Source organism: Hyperolius riggenbachi, chromosome 5 (assembly GCF_040937935.1).
Source record: "Hyperolius riggenbachi isolate aHypRig1 chromosome 5, aHypRig1.pri, whole genome shotgun sequence".
Classification (NCBI taxonomy): domain Eukaryota; kingdom Metazoa; phylum Chordata; class Amphibia; order Anura; family Hyperoliidae; genus Hyperolius; species Hyperolius riggenbachi.
In genome coordinates, this window is record NC_090650.1 from 218,807,649 (window position 1) to 218,828,026 (window position 20,378).

The 20,378-nt window shown below is 42.3% G+C and overlaps 1 protein-coding gene across 1 annotated transcript in view; it reads right to left on the bottom strand.

Moving 5' to 3' along the window:
• Positions 1-550: 550 nt before the first annotated feature.
• Positions 551-20,378, bottom strand: part of LOC137518596 (band 4.1-like protein 4B) — a 208,541-nt gene continuing 188,713 nt past the window's right edge. Inside the window, exons 14-16 of the mRNA XM_068236669.1 lie at positions 10,969-11,002; positions 5,441-5,508; positions 551-925 (exon numbers count right to left, since the gene is read on the bottom strand). Of these exons, the coding sequence (XP_068092770.1) occupies positions 778-925; positions 5,441-5,508; positions 10,969-11,002 (250 nt within the window). The 3' untranslated portion in view covers positions 551-777. The remainder of the gene's footprint in view (positions 926-5,440; positions 5,509-10,968; positions 11,003-20,378) is intronic.

Sequence of the window (20,378 nt, forward strand, 5' to 3'; positions counted from 1 at the left end):
CTAACTCTAAAATGTTATGGCAATCTCTGCACATTAAAACTGCTTTACTGAGCAAGTCAGAGAAACATACACAATTCTATAATAAGATTATATAACAAATCTGAATACACATACCGGATATGAAAGCTCTAAACTAAATTTAAGTAGTGGCAGCTAGAAAGTGCTTTCAGAAGTATTTACCTGTTCCACTGAAATTACTATAATGTTCTTTAAAAGATGTATAAAGATCACAACTGGGCTTACTGTATCACAAACAGTAAGAAGATCAAAACTGGCCAATTACTATATTACAATCAGGAAGAAAGCCAATTACTATACAACAGAAATAAGCAGATTGCAACTGACCACTTATAGCATAACTCATAGGAAGCAGTTACATTTTACATCTATTAATTAAATATAGCATTTAAAATAAAGTTCACAAGTGTTAAACATTTCAAAAGAAACCTACAGTATTTTGTTTTGAGTTAGAAAAGACATCTGTTACTAAAACCATCCATATTGCTTGAGAACTAACATAGTTTACTGATTAAAAAAAAAAAAAAAAAAAAAAAAAAGATATATATAGCTTTGGTCAGTTCACAAACTGAATGGTGCATGGAATCAACATGAAGCACAAACGTGAACTCAGCTGTCCAAAAAACTAGTCTTCGTACTTCAGATTCTAGACATTCGTGGTTTGAACAACACTTGGATGGAAATGATGAACACGCAGGCAAGTAATGAATACAATGGAGTTTCTGTGATGGTTTATGATCAGTTGTCAATAGGTGTCTATCAAAGTGTTGTCATGAGTTTGTCTTGATACAGAATGCTTTGAAATCCTCCCATATTCCTTTGGTTTTGATCTTGAACATAATATGCATTTCTTCCGTCTCCACTGGAGCCAGATTTCCATACCGCCCTGTTGTCATGAGATGGTGGCCTGCATCATTTGCAGGTGTTAGTGAAAATAAAGCCAATGACATACAAGAAAAAACAAAAACAAAAACAGCATGAATGAATGAATGAATGAATGAATGGTGAATATTACATGAAATTAAGCAACACAAAATGTGTAACAGGTTTCTGGCATTTTCTACTACAGCCCTGTAAACTAGCTACACCTGAGTACATAATAAAATAATCAAATGGAGCACATTAAGTATGCAGGGGCAGGCAAATGCCAAGACGGCTAATGTTATGCTTATCCACAAGGGAAACGTGTGATAGAATGGCCACTAACTGCTTGGATAGAGGAGAAGAAATAAAGAATGTCTTCGGGCACAAAACAGATTTCTGTTTATTCAACCTTGGCGCATATAATGACATGTAAATGTGTAATACAAACACAGCAAGCCATTACAATAGTTACAACAATCACACCATGTTGCCAGAGGGCAGCAGCTGAAGTTTTAGTTAGTGGGCAGCCTGGTTGTGGATCTCCAATAGAAAAATGGCAACAATTTTCACAAGTATTTTCTGCTGATGGTGGGCACTTTCCAAATTGTAGACAAATGGTAGGTTGAGTCTGACAAGGCAGCGTTTCTCTACTGAAATATTTTAAAGGAAGGTATACCATGTTTCTCAGAACATTATGAAACACACCCGCATGCAATATTTCCAGGGGAGTAAATATAGGGGAGCAGCCGCTGTGAGCACAGAGCTATGGGAACCCACCCAACTATTAACCTTCTGCCCCTCCAGTACAGGAGTCCATACTTCAGATCAGGTATTTGTGACTAAACGTTGTCAAGGAGAAGATTACAATCGCCACACTGGTTTTATAACCCCTGAAAGGTGGGACTCCAAGGCTGTGGGGGCCAAGAATGGGAGGCAAGGTAAGGGGAGTAAACATTGCAGTGACCCACATCAGAGGTTTGCAGGGGAACCCCATGATTTGTGGTTACTCCCCTGATTATTACCGATAAATGGCAAACGGAAATCAGTGAGTAGCAATCCCTAACCCTTATCAGAGTTCAGCAGGATTCTAATCAAGAAACTATTGAGAGCCATTGCGCCTGGTAGCTCTGTACCAATCAATTCTGTGCAAGGCTATGCAAGCTACCTAGCCCCTGATGCACCTCCTACTGCCCAGTCAATAAAAGTGACAACCTAGCGTGAGATCAACGTCAAATCAACTGCTCAAAAATTCTTCCAATTTTTTCTAATGAGGTTTATAGAACTCAAAAAAAAAAATCAAAAACATTCTGGAAATTTTGATACCAGGACTGGTGATTCATAACAATGCTCTAATTCTCACTAAACAATTACAGGTAACCCCCAGTTAACAAATGAGATAAAGACTGTAGGTTCATTTGTAAGATGAATTTGAATGCAAGTGGAAATAGTTTGCTCCCTACGGTGTGTGTGTGTGTGTGTGTGTGTGTGTGTGTGTGTGTGTGTGTGTGTGTGTGTGTGTGTGTGTGTGTGTGTGTGTGTGTGTGTGTGTGTGTGTGTGTGTGTGTGTCACACACAGTAAATATTAGCAGGGATGGTGAAGGATATACCAATAGGTCTTTACATTGTACGCTCGCAAGGCTCTCTGTGTATTGGAAGTGGCTATAAATTTAGATCATCATGTTACATTTCTCATTGTAAATACTATATGTCTGCCAATTCTGTATAATTTACCAGTGTCTATATTTCATGAAAAGCGTTGTCTGTATTATGTGCCCCATGTTTGTTTTACACTCTGTACAGCACCACAGAATATGTTGGCACTTTATAAATCAACCCCCCAAAAAATCTGGCTTGCATGCCAAAGTAATACAAAACAGTAAGCAGCATGGAATTGGACAAATCACATTCACTTCCTGCTACTATGGGGGAAAAAAAAAAAAAAAAAAAAAGTATACATCCTCTATTTAAAATTACATTTGATCTCTTCAAACTTTATTCATACATAATAGCAGCATTCACCATTCCTGATGTTTTGTGGGGTTTCCATCACTGACAGCTTACAGCTGCCAACAAATCTGAAAGCCCAAAAGATCAGAAACTTTCTTTTCAATTATTTTTTTCACTCTTCATAGGCACAATCATGTTCTGGAAAACCATATTCCCATCAATTGAAATCTGGCTCTGGGGGCCACATACACAACACTTTTTTTTTTTTTTAACAATCAAGTCTGTTGGTAACTGTAGGTCTTGGGAGATGGAAATCAAGGCAACAAGAACAGCAGGTACTGCCAAGGACTTTAGGCAGGTCTCCAGGGAATCAGGAACACTGTTGTGTTTTACCAGGGACATCCTTCAGTCACAAAGCACCCTTTGTGAAATTTTGCAGTGGTACCATGGTACCACTTCATCGTAAAATCCACCAGTGTTGTTGCCAAGACCCCGAAGGAATCTCAGCAGTAATGAAAGAGGGAAGAGGATTGTGAACATATTTGGGGGGGGGGGGGCCTAGTGGAGAGCAAACAAATCCCAGCAGCACAGGATTAGACACAGCAATGGATAGCAGCCTAGTGGAGAGCAGAGAACTAGCAGCAGCAGAGGATCAGACACAACACTGGCATGGCAGCCTATTGGAGAGCAGAGAAATGGAAGCAGCAGCAGAGGATCAGACAGAACTGGCGTAGCAGCCTAGTGGAGAGCAGAGAAATGGAAGCAGCAGCACAGGATCAGACACAGAACTGGCATAGCAGCCTAGTGGAGAGCAAAGAAATGGTGGCAGAAGCAGCACAGGATCAGACACAGCACTGGCACAGTAGCCTAGTGGAGAGAAGAGAAATGGCAGCAGCACAGGCTCAGGCAAGCACTGGCATAGCAGCCTAGTGAAGAACACAGAAATCACAGCAGCACAGGATCAGACAGTACTGGCATAGCAGCTTAGTGCAGAGCAGAGGAATAGCAGGCAGAAATAGAGCAGAAAACAACAGTGGGAAACCCAGTCTGCTTCATACTGAAAATCGTGGAAAAATGTTGCCGCAATTGCATTTACAATTCTTAAGGTAACAAGTGATTTTTAGTGTGAAACGGTACCTAAGGAGGCCCATACACCTAATGATTTTCCCGCCGATATACGGCCAATTCGTTCACAGTGATCGAATCGGCTGTGAAATCACCGCGCACACCGCTGACAGAACGATCGATTTCCGTCCAAAATCGATCGTTCGACGATTTCCGACGATTCATCCGTGGAGAAGATTTTTCTAGATCGCCGGCGGGTCGGGAGTGTGTCGATAGCGGCGTTCGAATGCCCGACGACCGACGCAATACAGCGGGTATACATTACCTGCTCCGCCGGCGCGAGTCCCCTGGTCTCTGCTGTCTTCTCCGCTCTGGTCTGGTCTCCGGTATGCTTCTACTGTTTAAACTTCCTGCCGGGCAGGAAGAAGTGAAGCATGCCGGAAACCAGACCAGAGCGGAGAAGAAGACAGCAGTGATAGCGGGGACTCGCGCCGGCGGAGCAGGTAATGAATGGGGGAGGAAGGGGCGGCAGCACCACCACTACCACAGATTGTGAACGGTTTCAGGCTGAAATCGGTTCACAATCTGTTTGCAGTAAAGGTGGCCATACGATCCCTCTCTGATCAGATTCGATCAGAGAGGGATCTATGTGTTGGTCGAATCTGATGGCAAATCGACCAGTGTATGGCTACCTTAAGAGATCTAGATAAACTTGGGTATCTATAACAAATGAAAAAAAAAAAAAGGGGGGGGGGCTGTCCTCAACTAAAGGAACAACAACAAACCCTCCAGCTCTGTGCACCAGTAGTAAACATGATTCTTCCACAGGAAGATTCTTCCACAGGAAGAAATAATGATATACTGTTGAAGCTGCTTGCAGCTGCCTCACTTATCTAAACATTAGATAAGATATATAGACAAGTTACTTGCTATAGTTAGTTTTTCATCATGGATCTGTTTTAACATGCACAGAAAATTCCATCACTGGGTTAAGAGGGAGGATGCTAATGTTACTGTAAGGGGACCAAAATATTATCTCCCGACAACATCTGTGAGTCTCCCCTCCACAGTTTTTAGTAATATAATATGTAAACTGAAGAAAATAATAATAAAAAGTGCATCTTTTACTTAGATGGCTAGCGTACACAGACGTGGATCTTTGATTACTTGCAGTTGATTACTAAACGTTATTACTCTCCCTTATTAAATTAGCTACAGAGTGCTTACTCCAGGCACTCCCCCCGTAAGAATAGATGTAATAATTGTTCTCCAGGTTCTATGTACTTACATTCTCTGTATTTTTAACCCTGAAATGTTTGTGCCAATGCCTTGTCTGCCCTATCAGTCTCATTTACAGTGATCAGAATTTAATGTGCAAGTAGAGACAGCACTTGAGAGCAAATTTTTTCTATTCATTGCTGGCACTTCAAAAATCTGCACTATTGCCAATTGTCACTTCATTTTCACTCTCCATTACATAACCTAGCATAGCAAGCACCATGATGCATCTGCCAGCTGTTACAATTTACAGAGAGAAATTACCAACCTGATATTCGGAGATGTGTGAGGATGCCAATGCTGCTGGCTCTGTTGCAGAGCAGGATGGTATTCTTGCTACAAAAGAAGAAAATACTTGGGCTCAGAACAGTAATCTGGACCTGGTAAATGCTAAATTCCTTCATGTTAAAACATGCAAATACCATCACATCTATGCATCACAGATGTGTTAAATTCTATTTACTGAACACTCAACATTATATTATAGAGATGTCCAGCTAAAACGTTAATTCATGACTTAGGTCAATTATGTGGTCTTGCTGTTTTGTATAGATAACATTGCTTAAAGGGAACCTGTACTGGGTAAAATTATTGAAAATAAATACATGAGGTAACTTCAAACAAACATTACATAGTAACCTCGCCATCAGTTCCTCTCAGAAGCTCACCATTTACTTCTTGCAATAATCCCTTCCAATTCTGACATAATTTTGTCAGAACTGAAAGACATCAGTTGCTGTCAATTATAGATGAGAAGACAACTGACAGGTAATGTCCATGTTTCCCTATGGTCAGATAAAAAGAGTAGCACTCACTCAAAAAGAGGGACAAGGGTGCCCAAGCCTCAAAGGATCCATCCTCACACCTTCGGGTCCAAGTAGCAGCAAACACGATGGAGGCTGGCACTTCCAAAAGTATAAAGCTCTTTATTGAAAGTTAAAATGGCTATGCAGCGACAGCCCGCTGTTTCAGGTTTCAGCCCTTCCTCAAGCAGTTACAACCATAAAAGTGGTGACACACACATAACCCTTATATAGTGCACACCCAATAGATTTAAAAAGACAACAGCCAACTGGCTTACCCGGATTCATAGTCATTTTAACCCTCCTGGCAGTTAATTGTTTTTGCCAAAAAGGCAAAAATCCTTTTTTTTTTTTTTTTTTTTTTAATTGTTTTGTGTTTCATGTAAAGCTACCAGAGTGGTAGCTACATGAAACACCACTAGAGGGCGCATGTGTCCCTCTAGTGCGATCGTCGCCGGCATCAATAGCAAACAGGGGAACGCGTATATAACGCGCTCCACTGTTTGGCTTCTCCTGTCGCCATGGCGACGATCGGAATGACGTCATGGACGTCAGCCGCCTCCGATCCAGCCCATAGCGCTGCCCGGAACTCATTGGTCCGGGCAGTGCAGGGCTCTGGCGGGGGGGGGCCCTCTTGCGCCGCTGCGTGCGGGCGATCGCCGCAGAGCGGCGGCGATCAAGCTGTACGCGCGGCTAGCAAAGTGCTAGCTGCGCATACAGCATTTTAAATGAAGAAAATCGCCCCACCAGGGGCTGAGATATCTTCCTGCGCGGCATAGCCCTAGCTCAGCTCGGGCTTACCGCCAGGAAGGTTAACTGAGGTTTCAATAAAGAGCTTTATACTTTTGGAAGTGCCAGCCTCCATCATGTTTGCATGTTCCCCTATGGCTCAGGTGGGCGATGTTACAGTTTAACAGTGTGTTGAGCAGGAAGCGTTGCCTCTCCCACCCAGGATGTTGCTCTATGCCTATTCTTTGTTAATGGTTTAAAAGGACTTGACAAATTGTCATCCCTTTGATACAGACAGAGCAAAGGTTTTTTTCTCCGTTATGCCTGGAATACATGGAGCGATCCCTGCGGCCGCCCGGATCGATTCCCACTCGTCCCCACGGGTGCTTCCTTATCTTCCGCTCGATTCCCCGATATTGTCCGCCCGCGGGTATCGAGCGGGAAATCGATCCGCGCGGTCATGGGACCTGTCGGATATTATCAATCAAGCCATCAGCGGATTGATTGATAAGGAGCTATCGCTCCGTGTATTCCAGGCATTAGGAGCCAGTCTTTAGCAGAACAACACTTGTATACAGTGTGCAGGACACCTGAAGTGAGAGGGATATGGAGGCTGCCATTTTTATATCCTTTTAAATAATGCAAGTTGCTTGGCTGTCCTGCTGATCCAGTGCCTCTAATACCTTTAGCAATAGACTCTAAACAAGTATGCAGATCAGATGTTCCTGATTTGATTTGTAAAAAGCTTGTTTCAGGCGTGTGATTTAGACACTATTGCATTAAAGAGGAGGACGGCCAGGAAACTGGTAATGGTTGAAAATAAAATACATATGGCAGCCTCCATATCCCTCTCACTTCAGGTGTCCTTTAAAGCACAAGGCGGGGGAGGGGTGTGGAAGGGTGAAAAAGTCAGAAGCTTACATCAGAAGCTGGAAGGCTCTGGGTGGTCCAGAGGCTTCCTGGATTCTCAGAGCCCACTGTTCCAGCTAAGGCCCACTGGCTTTGCTTCCAGCCATGAATAAGCTCATCTGGCAATGGATAAGCTCCTCCAGCACATGCCCAGTCTGAAAGCACTTGTCCATTTGCAGCCAGGAGAAAGCTAGTTTACATTTTGCTTGGAGGAAAGCTTGCTGTGCCTTAAGTGTACAGAGCATGCCTCATTTCCTACTTTCTGCAGGGGTCATTTGCTACATAGTGCAGAAGGTAAGCTCTTAGGGCTCGTTTCCACTATAGCGAATCCGCATGCAGGCACTGCATGCGGATTCGCATAGGAAATACAAGTGGATGGGATTGTTTCCACTTGTGCGTCGTGCGGGTGCGTTTTGGTGTGCGGGGAAAATCTGCACGGCAGAGCAATCAGATTTCGCGTGTGGCAGGAATGCAGGCGAACCGCCCGCAATGCTTTTAATAGGGAAATCGCATGCGGCTTTGTCATGCGATTTCGCATACGATTTCGCATGTAAGGCTATGGAACTTTACACAGACAGTGACCTGGTTAAATTCGCCTGCTTCCTAGCCATGCGAAATCGCAGGGAAACCAGCATGCGGAAACGCATCAGCATGCGATTTTGTCCGCTGTGGAATCCAGGCGATTCCGCACCGCAACAGTGGAAACGAGCCCTTAGTTTTAAGGTCAGCGCCAAGGAATGCCAAGAAAAAAAACCTTTTAAGGACCAAAATACATGTGAACTCTCAATGTAAGCCTCGGCCATGTGTGACTGTTTCCAAATTACTTGTCTCTGTGTCATGTATTTTTTTTTCCCTCCAAAATTCCACTTTAAAGAAGCTTTTTGTGTTTTAGGCAGAAACACATAAAACCTTATTGTAACCCCTGTCCATGTGGGAAGGTTTCCAAAATTCTTGTTTCTATTATTGACAGCAACTGGTCTGGGTTCAGGTTTAGAGCCCCACCCCCAGAATTTCATGTCCTCCTGCACTAAACAAAATTCCTTGCTACCAGAGCGCCTGTATTTTTACAACCATGTTTCTACCTTTTATTGACTCAGTGGCTCACAACACACCTGGGGGGCTCCAAGAGCTACCTCCAACCCTCCAATTGCACGATCTCTTAGAAGCATTTGCAAAGGCAGTACAGTTTCAGGTGGGGTTGTTTCTAGACAACAAAACCTGTATTATCTTCCACTAAAGGTCTATTTTTAAACATTTATTGATGCTACTCTATGATCACTTCTGTGGACTGTGCGGACACTGCAGAAATTATGACAGTGCAAAGTGTACCCAAGGTGAAAATAAATGGATGAGTGTAACCATTATATTCATCCTCCTACTCCTAAAAATAACTTAGAGAATCCGAGGTGGGTTTGAAGAATATTATCTGCATACAGAGGATGGATCTGCCTATACAGCCCAGCCTCTGTTGCTATCCCAAACCCCCCTAAGGTCCCCCTGCACTCTGCAATCCCTCATAAATCACAGCCACGCTGCTGACAAACAGCTTTTCAGGGCTGGCTGTGTTGATCTCTATAGTGTCAGTCTGCTGCTCTCCCCGCCCCCTGCAGAACTTCAGTCTCCGCCTGCATCCCTTCCCTCCCTGCTGATTGGAGGGAAGGGGGCAGGGACTGACACTACAGATGTAAACACACAGCACGGCTGTGATTTATGAGGGATTGCAGAGTGCAGGGGGACCTTAGTGGGGTTTGGGATAGCAACAGAGGCTGGGCTGTATAGGCAGATCCAGCCTCTGTATGCAGATAACATTCTTTAAACACACCTCGGGTTCTCTTTAAATATAAAAGAAAGCCTTGAGATACTTAAACATTTACAAAGTAGGTTGAATGCATTACTGTCTCTAATCCGTGGCCACCTATTAAGTGTCCCAGAGAAAAAAGGTCAATAGTTAATGTATTTTATTTCAAGTTTTATGGCTGTATTTTGCTTATCTGTGATGTTTACTATATTCCCGACAAGGTATCAAGACAGAAGCGGTCACTTCCCTGCCTAGATATTAACTCTTTTAGGCTATGTTCACATTATAAATCGTCAGCGCTAATGCAAGCACTAAGCGCTTTTGCAGAGCGATTCATTTTTCCACTTCCTGACGTCAGTCAGGAAGTGAACTCTTTCACCCGGAAATGAATAAATACAATGTATTTATTCATAAAAGCGCTCGGGAAATCACTATTTTTCAAGTGCTTTACGATTTCCCTATACCTTCCATTAAGCCAAAGCGATCAGAAAATGGGACAGCGCCTTTGAAAGCAGATCGCAATCGAACCGCTCATATGTGAACCCTCTCATAGGGAATCATTGCACAAACGTTTTTAGGGCGATTTCTAAAAATCGCCGGTGCTTAAAAAAAAAAAAAAATGCAAACACTCATAGTGTGAACAAGCCCTAAGGGCCCGTTTCCACTATAGCGTTGCAGAATCGCTGGCGAATCACCGCAGGCAAATCGCATGCGGGTGCGATTCTGCATGCGTTTTTTGCCACGATTTCGCATAGGTAAGGCTGTATGCGAATTTAACCATGTCACTGCCTGTGTAAATTAACATTTAATACCTATGCGAAATTGCATGCGAAATCGCGGCAAAAACCGCATGGGGAAAACGCATGCGATTTCCCTATTAAATACATTGCGTGCGATTCGCCTGCATTCCACACGCAGGCGAATTCTGAGGGCCCTACCCTGCAGATTTTTTCTGCACAGAAAAACGTGCGGGGAAACGCACAAGTGGAAACAGTCCCATCCACTTGTACTGACTGTGCGAATCCGCATGCGGGCAACGCATGCGGATTCGCGATAGTGGAAACGGGCCCTTAGGCAGCAAAATAACACAAGTAAAACAGTGTGGCTATTAATATGTTTTGTACTATACATACACATTTATCTCATGTCACTTCCTACCAAAAACACAGCACATCTATTTCAGCAGGAAATCTATTAAAAACTTCAACATTGCACTGTGTGGCCCCTTCTATCAACCGCAGATCCTATACATGCGCCCATGATCTGAGATTTGCCTTTCCATACAATCAATAGTTTTGGCTGATCGGACATATTGGGGAAGTAGATTTCTAATGATCAGAATGATAAAATCTGCAAGATATCCAATGTATCCAGTGTATGGCCACCTTTACGCTTCGCCTAAAGCATTCAACACAATGCATGTCAATCTAACTCACAGCAATGCAACAGATATGCATTATTGCCATAACATAATACAAACAAAATAGTCTGATTAATCACAACAAAAACAAAACGCTTCTTTTGATAACCTTTGAAAATTAAATGTAGTAAATTTACCTGGTAGTTTTGGATATCAGGTGCAGTTTTGGCACTGAAAAAGAAAGGATTCTCATTAAAAACTAGTTTACAGAAAGGCTTTCAAATGTATTTATATTTTTATGGTCAATGAGATGCGAATACTGATGTGATGAAAATGTATGCAGCTTGGGAATTAACCAAACAGCAGCTATTCCATGATTATGTACTTAGTAATTACACGTAATTAACAAAAAAAAAAAAAACTGTCCCTTCAACATGGAATTATCAGTATGCATATTCGAAAAAAAAAAAAATGGATTAAGGTTTGGTTCGCACATAGAAAGGTGTATAGTACTGTCCTGTCAGTTTTTGACAGTTGGCATCAGTTTTGCATGTGTTTCTATTGATGTTTTCACACATAAATCTGTATGTTTCCAGTCCTGTCAGTTTTGAATGTGTTTCTATGGCTGTGTTCAAACAAAAAAAGGTATAGATCCCAGTCCAGTCCTGTCAGTTTTGTATTAGCTTTCTATGGGTGTAAAACCGAAAAAAAGAAAGACAGAACCGAAATGTACAGATTTATGTGTGAACCAAGCCTAAATGAGGACTGTTTTAAATGCGCAAAAAGAGCTGTAAATTATATGATGGGGGAAAGGAAAGGAAAAAACAAAAATCCATTCACAATATCATGATTATAAGAATCGGTTATCTGTTTTATTTTTATTTTTTTTGCTGAGCTTTAATGAACATTAACCATGTACGATCTTTTATTTTCATATTACCTTGCATGGTTGTGTTCATTAAAGCACTGTACAACCATATATACTGTACATTACACATTTTCAAGGTTAAAGTAATTAAAGGAATACTTAAGTCAAAATAAAAAAATGATTCTTACTCACCTGGGGCATCCCTCAGCCCCCTGAAGCGGTATGGTGCCCTCGCAGCTTTGCTCCGATCCTCCTGTCCCCGCCGGCGGCTACTTCCGGGTTCAGCGACAGCCGCCGACAGGCTAGGAACGAGAGTGATTCTCCGCGTTCCCAGCCGATATATCACCCTCTATACTACTATAGCGTATATGTTATACGCTATAGCAGCATAGAGGGTGATATAGCGCCTGGGAACGCGGAGAATCACTCGCGTTCCCAGCCTGTCGCCGGACTCGGAAGTAGCCGCCGGCGGGGACAGGAGGATCGGAGCCAGGCTACGAGGGCACCATACAGCTTCAGGGGGCTGAGGGATGCCCCAGATGAGTAAAAAGTTTTTTTTATTTTGACTTAAGTATTCCTTTAAATAAAGAACTTGCATCACAGATCTGTTTATATAGAAAATGATATTCAAAATAAGAATCCCATCTTTATTTAAAATAAGCATTTATTTGTCATGTGGCTGGTTTATAAGAAGGCTATATATGAAGCAGTCAGCTTAGCCAAAACCCACATACACCAGGTTGGTCTACAAATATAAAAGTAACAAACATGCAAGCAGCATAAGGATCCTCAAGATCCAAATCAGTATAAAAGCTCTGCCTTTTACGGATTACACACAAATGGCATTTTTCCTTAGTGCTTGGCTAGCCAGAATGTCTGAGACATCTGTTCTTTACCTCTTCATGCAGTCTTTCCTGGATTCTTTTCTCAATTTCAAAGCAAATCCACACGTTCAGAACAAACGTTCAGCACATTTTCTCATAATATTTAATACTACTTTGGCTGAAAGTTTTGGGAGGAGAAAAAAAAATGCCCTTAACTACGGCTGCGTCCAAAAGGCTGCCCCTGCTGCCGCTCGCGCACACTCTCGCCGCCCAGAGAGCAGTTCCCATTCATTGATCTAAGTCCCCGTTAGAGCGATCGCTGGCTTCTATGAGAAGCTGCGAACGTTCTTAGTTACACATTCCCTCTTCACTTAAAACACCTAAAAAACAAAAAAAACAAAAAAAAAAATGACTGAGGCCATCTTGTGGCAAAATAGTAAAATTTCACACACACATACACATATACATATATACATACACATACACACACATACACACTTTTTTTTAATAAACATAACCACACTTACATATACAACTACTTACTTCCCACACCCCTAAAAATACCACAATAAAAACAAAAATTACAAACATTACATTAAAAAACAAAAAATTGGGGGTCTGAACTTTTTTTAATATGCATATTAATAGGGTATATTATTTTTTAAATCGTGATGGATGCAAAACTGACATTTCCAAATAAAATATTGGCGCCATACATTGTAATAGGGAAATCATTAAAATGGTGTAATAACTGACAAATGGGCAAATGAAATACATGGGTTAATTATGGTAAAATGTATTTTAAAATATTTCCGTTAAAATGCATTTTAAATAAAATTATTATTAGCAAAATGTACAACCCAAAGAAAGCCTAATTGGTGGTGAAACCAGGAGTTAGCTCACCTGGTAACGACATTTTTAATAACACTCCAGGACAGGTACACATTGAGACTTGGCTCCTCCCAGGAACAGGAAATATCCTTCAGCCTCTCTATAAATTAAAGATGGACCCAGGGTCAGGCAGTATAATATCAAGTAACAGGAACTCTATACTAAACCTAACTCCTAATATTACATTTTCAAACATATAACATAACATGTATATCATGCAATATTTGATATATATGGGGGTGGGTACCCCCACCTGTCCTGGAGTGTTATTAAAAATGTCGTTACCAGGTGAGCTAACTCCTGGTTTTTCCAATAACACTCCAGGACAGGTACACATTGAGATGATAAGCAAGAAATCAATCACCAACCTCAGGGTGGGCTAACTGCCCTTAGGACAGTTCTTCCGAAGTCCTGATCGGTCTCCGTTAGCCGATCCAGTCGATAGTGCCTCATGAAGGTTCCCAGGTTCTTCCAGGTTGCCGCCTTGCAGATGTTCAATGGCGACGTACCTGCCCTGTAAGCCCACGTAGTTGCGGCTGCCCTGGTGGAATGGGCCCTCAAGTTCACTGGAGGCTCTTTACCCATGATCTTATATGACTCTATGATGCAATCTTTGATCCACTTGGCTATGGTTTTTGTGGATGCTTTTAATCCTTTGGATTTACTTGCATAATTGACGAATAATGATTCCGACTTCCTGAATTCCTTGACTTTTTCCAGGTAGATTAATAAATTCTCCCGCACATCCAATCTATGTTGTTTAGTCTCTTTCTCTGTTTTTGGATCCATACAGAAAGAAGGTAAAATTATCTCTTGTGTTCTATGGAACATGTCTCCTACTTTTGGTAGGAATTCAGGGCTTGTTCGGAGTACAACACGATCATTAAAGAATGAACAGTACGGCTCTTTGTGTGACAGAGCTTGGAGCTCACTTATGCGTCTAGCAGACGTGATCGCTACTAAAAACACAGTTTTTAGCGTACACATTCTAAGAGAATCTTCCTCAAATTCGTTAGATGTCAATGCCTGCAAGACTAATGACAGATCCCATTTAGGAAATTGTCTTACTGTTATTGGTCTATTTCTTTCAATTGATTTTACAAATCTAATTATAAGTGGATCTAGTGCTAATTTCTTATCTAAATAAACTGATAGCGCGGATATCTGAACCTTAATAGTGCTTAAGGCCAATCCTTTTTCCACTCCCTCCTGCAGAAATTCTAAAATTGTTGCCATTTCTGTCGATTGGAAGTTTGATTTTTCTAACCATAAAATAAAAGTTTTCCAGTATTTCTGGTAAATAAGGCGAGTATTTTCTTTCCTACTCTTTAGTAAAGTATTTACTACTCTGGTTGACAGTCCTTTACTCTCAAGGACTGCCCTTTCAGAAACCACGCTGTAAGTTTCCATCTTTCCAGGTTTACTACAGCTTGGCCCTGCACCAGTATCATATCCTCTGATACCGGTATTTTCCATGGTTGTGTAGCAAGCATTGACAGGAGAAGTGGATACCACGATCTCCTGGGCCAGTTTGGGGCAATCAGTATCATTTGACACTGTGATCTCAACAATTTTTGGAGCACTATGGGAATCAGATTCAGTGGAGGGAAAGCATAGAGTATGCTCTGATCCCAATTCTGAGCCAGGGCGTCTATTGCCATTGGTTTGTCCATCACATTTAGGGAATGGAATTGTTTGCATTTCCGGTTCGACCTGTTTGCAAAGAGATCTATGTGTGGTTGTCCCCACTTGCTCACTATCAGTTCGAACAACTTCTGGTTGAGTGACCATTCTGTGTTCGTAGTCTGCACCCTGCTCAGCTGATCTGCTAGAACATTCAATTCCCCTTTTAGATGTACTGCTGTTAATGAGAGGAAATTGTGTTCTGCTATTTCTAGAATTTCCAGCGTTAGGAACAATAACCTCTTGGACCTGGTTCCTCCCTGGCGATTTAGGTATGAAACTACTGTTGAGTTGTCTGACTGAACTTGTACGTGACATGACTCTAGAAGATGCATCGTGCTCATTATTGCCATTTTCACTGCCATCAACTCTCTGAAATTTGATGACTGCTCTGCCATTGAGTGATTCCATAGTCCTTGTACTTGAACCTTGTTCACATGGGCTCCCCAGCCTGTTTGGCTTGCATCTGTCGTCAAGATTTTTTGTATCGGTATGGACCACAGTCTGCCCTGTGTGAGATGTTGCGATGTCTGCCACCACCTTAGACTGTCTTTTATGTGAGGTTCCACTGTCACTGTATTGTCTAGAGTGTCTTGTTTGTTCCACTTGGATAACATCCATGATTGTAGAACTCGTGTGTGCATCAGCGCCCACTGTATCGCCGGTGCCACCGAGGACAGAAGACCTAGCAGTTGCATAATCTGTCTGATCTTTATTGTCTGATAGGTATTGAATTTTTCCACCTCGGACATTATCTTCTGTACTTTCTCCTGTGGGAGAAGAATCCTCTGTTGTACTGAGTCTATAATGAATCCTAGGAACAGAATGTTCTGTGTTGGCGTGAGTTGTGACTTGTCCTTGCTCACAATCCAGCCTGCCTGCTGCAGCTGTTTCAGTACAGTCTGTCTGTGTTCCTCTAGATCTACTAAGGTTCTTGCCACTATTAACAGGTCGTCTAGATAAGGTATGACGATAATACCCTGTCTGTGTATGTCCCCTATCAGCTCTCCCATGACTTTGGTAAAAATTCTTGGGGCTGATGTTATGCCAAATGGGAGGCAGCGGAACTGGAGATGCTGAATTCTTCCCTCCATCTCCACTGCAAACCTTAGGAATTTTTGCGATTGTAGCTCTATTGGTATATGCCAATATGCGTCTTGTAGATCTATGCTTGCCATGAAGCCATGTGGTATCAGTAGGTTCTTTAATGAGTAAATTGATTCCATTCGGAACTTTTCGTATTTTATGTATGGATTTATGGGTTTTAGGTTCAGAATTATTCTGTACTTTCCCGAAGGCTTCTGAACCAGAAAAATCTTTGAGTAGAAGCCTTCGCCTCTTTGTGTCACTGGCACTACTGATACCACATGTCTGTCCAGCATATCTGTAATAATTTCTTTTAATGCTGTCTGATGTTGAGGCAAGCTGAGCGGCTTGGTCACTATAAACTTTCTTGGCGGTTTTGTTTGAAAGGCAATATGATAACCTCTTTTTATAAGATTTAAAATAAAAGGGCTCTTTGTTATAGTTTTCCAATGTGGAAGGAAATATCCCAATCTTCCCCCCACTTTCAATTCGTCATTGTTTGTTTTGTGTGATAGGGGTTTTGAAACTCGGCCCTGGTTTCCTTTGATCCTTGTTGAAGGACCATGTACGTCTTTTATTTTGGTTATCAGGTCTGTCTGTTTGCCTGTTTTGACGAAAAAATCTCTTTCCTGCTTTAAACTGTTTCTTTTTCGGAAAGGATTTTTTCTTGTTGGCAGTTCTTTCCAGGACTTCATCTAACTCTGGCCCAAAAAGAGTATCTCCTACTACAGGAATAGCACATACTCTGTTTTTTGAAGCCATACTCCCATGCCAGGTCTTGATCCACAGATTACGTCTGGCCACGTTAGATATACCTGCTGCCTTGGCTGTTAATCTAATAGATTCCGAGGCTGCGTCAATAATATAAGCTACCGCTTTATGCATAACTGTCATTGAGTTAATTAGCTGATCTTTTGGCATATCCTTATTAATATTATCTTCCAATTGCTGCATCCATAGTGCTAGCATTCTCGCTACACAAGTTGTAGCAGTGGATGGTCTGAAATTTGCACAAATAGCAGGCCATAATCTTTTTAGGGCATACTCTATCTTTTTATCAGATTGATCTTTAAGATAGCCCAAATCTTCAAACGCAAGTTCATCATCCTTGTTTACTTGTGAGAAAGCAGAGTCTAATTTGGGACTCTTGTCCCACATTTTACAATCTTCCTCAGAGAACGGAAAGCGTCTTTTAAATCCTCTCGACATAAATAGTTTTTTATCTGGGTTTTTCCACTGGCTTGTTATTAGATTTTTGGTAGATTGATGTACAGGGAAATTCAACTCTTGTGCGCTTTCCATGCCTTCGTACAATTTGTCATGCAATGATACTGTCTCAGTAATAGTCTTATTTAGATTTAAATCTTCATATATAGCTGATAACAACATTTCTGTCTCTGCCACAGGAAATTTAAATTTTGACGGTTTGTTTTCTATTTCCTGTGCTTCTGTAGAACTTGCAGAAACCTCCTCATTCTCACTAATTTCCTCTTCATCTGAAACAATAACAGGCCTGTTTGTTTTACTAGTAGCTTTTTTGGGGATTACTATTTCAGACTCTTTAGGCTGAGTGGGTTGATCAGCTTGTGTCGGAGCGTCGGGCTTAAGGGGTACCGACGTAGCTTTAAATTCTTTTAATGTATCTTTTAAATCCTGTCTCAGAGCTTGAATATCTCTCTGAGACGCTGATTCATGTTTCATAACTTTATAAGTGCAATCCTTGCATAATAATTTAGTTGATGCAGGATTCACTTTCACATTGCACACAGGGCACCGTTTTGAGGGCTTTGCAGGGTCAGGTACATTTGCTGTAGTGCCCTGAAACAACATAAAGAGAAACAAACTAACTTGTCTTCCAGCCTATGTTATAAGTCTTAACATATTAACATATTCTTTTATGCATTAATTAGCTTGTGCATTAATTGATTACATCAGTTGCCCATTAGTAAATATGCAAGAGTATGTTTATCATAAAAACCTGAAACACCACTTTGCCTTGATATGGATATTTTTTTTTTTTTTTTTTTTTTTAAACATAATAACCATCCAAGCCTGCAGTACAAAAGAGTATACAAACAAACAGTAAGGTAGCTTGCTTTCAAAATACAAAACAGCTTCCTGGTATACCAATACCACAGACTCTTTGCAGCCCATCAAAGTTTCCTTGCTGCATACGGTTTTCCGCCCCCACAAGGGTCACCACCGCTGCCCAGATCTCCGCAGAGCAGTCTTACCCGTCCTGGTTCCTGCTCTACCTCCGACATTCTCCTCGCTGCGTGAGACGCCGTGTGCGGAGAACTCCGGGCGGCTACCCCTCTTCATCCGGCGCACAGGTAGTGACGTCACGCGACCCGGAAGTAATTCCGTAGGTTGCGGCCGGAGGACTTCCGCACTCTGCCTCCGCTATGCGCATCCTCCGGACGTCCTCCACCTTGCCGCTGCCTCCGCATGACGAGTCCTCGGGGCAGCCCTTCCTGAAGCGGAACCCTCTTTGCAAACCAGGCCGACCAACAGGGCTAAAGTCCACTGGGAGCGACGCATCAAAAGCACAAACCCACAGGTACTCCACAGGGTAAAACGGACCTCCTTTCTATCCAGGCCCGCTTCAGTGCCAACATATCCCTAGCCACCCAGGCTCTCCGGGACAGCGAGCACACATAGAGAGACCTGGTTCCTGGACCAGGAAATATCCAATACTGCCTGACCCTGGGTCCATCTTTAATTTATAGAGAGGCTGAAGGATATTTCCTGTTCCTGGGAGGAGCCAAGTCTCAATGTGTACCTGTCCTGGAGTGTTATTGGAAAAAAAAAAGATATAGATCATTTTGTTGTGATAAGTAGCAATAAAGTTATTGGCGAATAAATGGGAGGTTAAAGTTGCTCAAATGCATAGGACAAAAAACACTGAAGGCTGAAGTGGTTAAAGTGAGCCTCAGATGGCCTCCTTATAGCTGTATTTATACTCACCTTGGGCTTCCTCCAGCCCCTTGAGGGGGCGTGGGTCTCCGGTGCCTCCCTTTCGAAAATCCCCCCCCGTAATCCAGCCAGTCCCATATTTCTGCACAGCTTGGCCCTGCGCCCACCGCCACTGGGCCCCCATGCCTGGGAGTGTGATGGGGGTGCATGCACAACAGAGCTGCGCTTGCGCAAAAGGGCATGTCTAGCCGGATAAGTAGGATGATTTTGAAGAGAATGGAGAGGGACCCCACACACCTTATGGGGCAGGAAGAAGCCCCAGGCGAGTATAAAGGAGGCCATCTCAGGTTCACAAAAAATAAATAAAAAAAAAAAAACAACCTTTGTCCATATTGCACCCACAGCATTATAAATAGAAAATGCAACAATACTATCTACTCATCCACCATTGTTTATAATGTTAGATAGGTGGATTGCTGCATCAAATTCAGGCGACCATCTTTAAAAATGCAAATGCAAGAAAAATGCAAACATACATTTTTCTGCAATCTTTCTTCCAACATTTTGTTTCCAGCAAGTGGGAGGATCTCCCAATATTGCCCACCTGAAATGTAAAGTGTGCATAGGATGCAGGGTATTGTCTTGCCATGGCACGTGTAATACAATACAATTACTACGGAACAAGTAAAATGTTGCTTACAATCTTATTTGAAAAGGTCTGCGATTGTGCCTCCTATGTCACATTACAGATTTACTATTGGTTTCAAAGCCTGCAAAGGAGATGGCTTCAGTAATTGTCAGCACATAGCAGGAGATACATTTTTCCATAAAAACATTACATAAATGTATTTAGTCCGTGTTTGCCCATTGTAAAATCTTTACGGTTCTTGATTTATACTTTGAAATTTATCAGTACTCTAAAGGTGCAGACAGACCATAGTCTTTGGAAAATGAAAGATCATAGACCAATTTTACCCCCTTCCATGTAGTACGAGAGCCATACCTACACAGTCTATTCTATTGAGCTGAACTCCACGTCAGAAAAAAATCTTTGCAAGATGCTGCACACACACATGCTGTACAGACACAAAAGATCAGTATCTGCAAAAGATCTGTTCCTGCCAAAGATCCGTTCCTGCAAATTTCAATGATCGTCTATGACAGGGCTGCCCAATAGGTCGATCGCGATCTACCGGTAGATCGCGACCGCCTCTTGGCCGCGTCTCATTAAATTTTGCGGCCAGCAGCATGTTTAGCTGCCGGCCAATAAGAATGCAGGGGAGAAGACGCGGCGAGCAGAGAGGGAGGAGAGAGGCGGCGTGGCCGCTACGTCATGGCT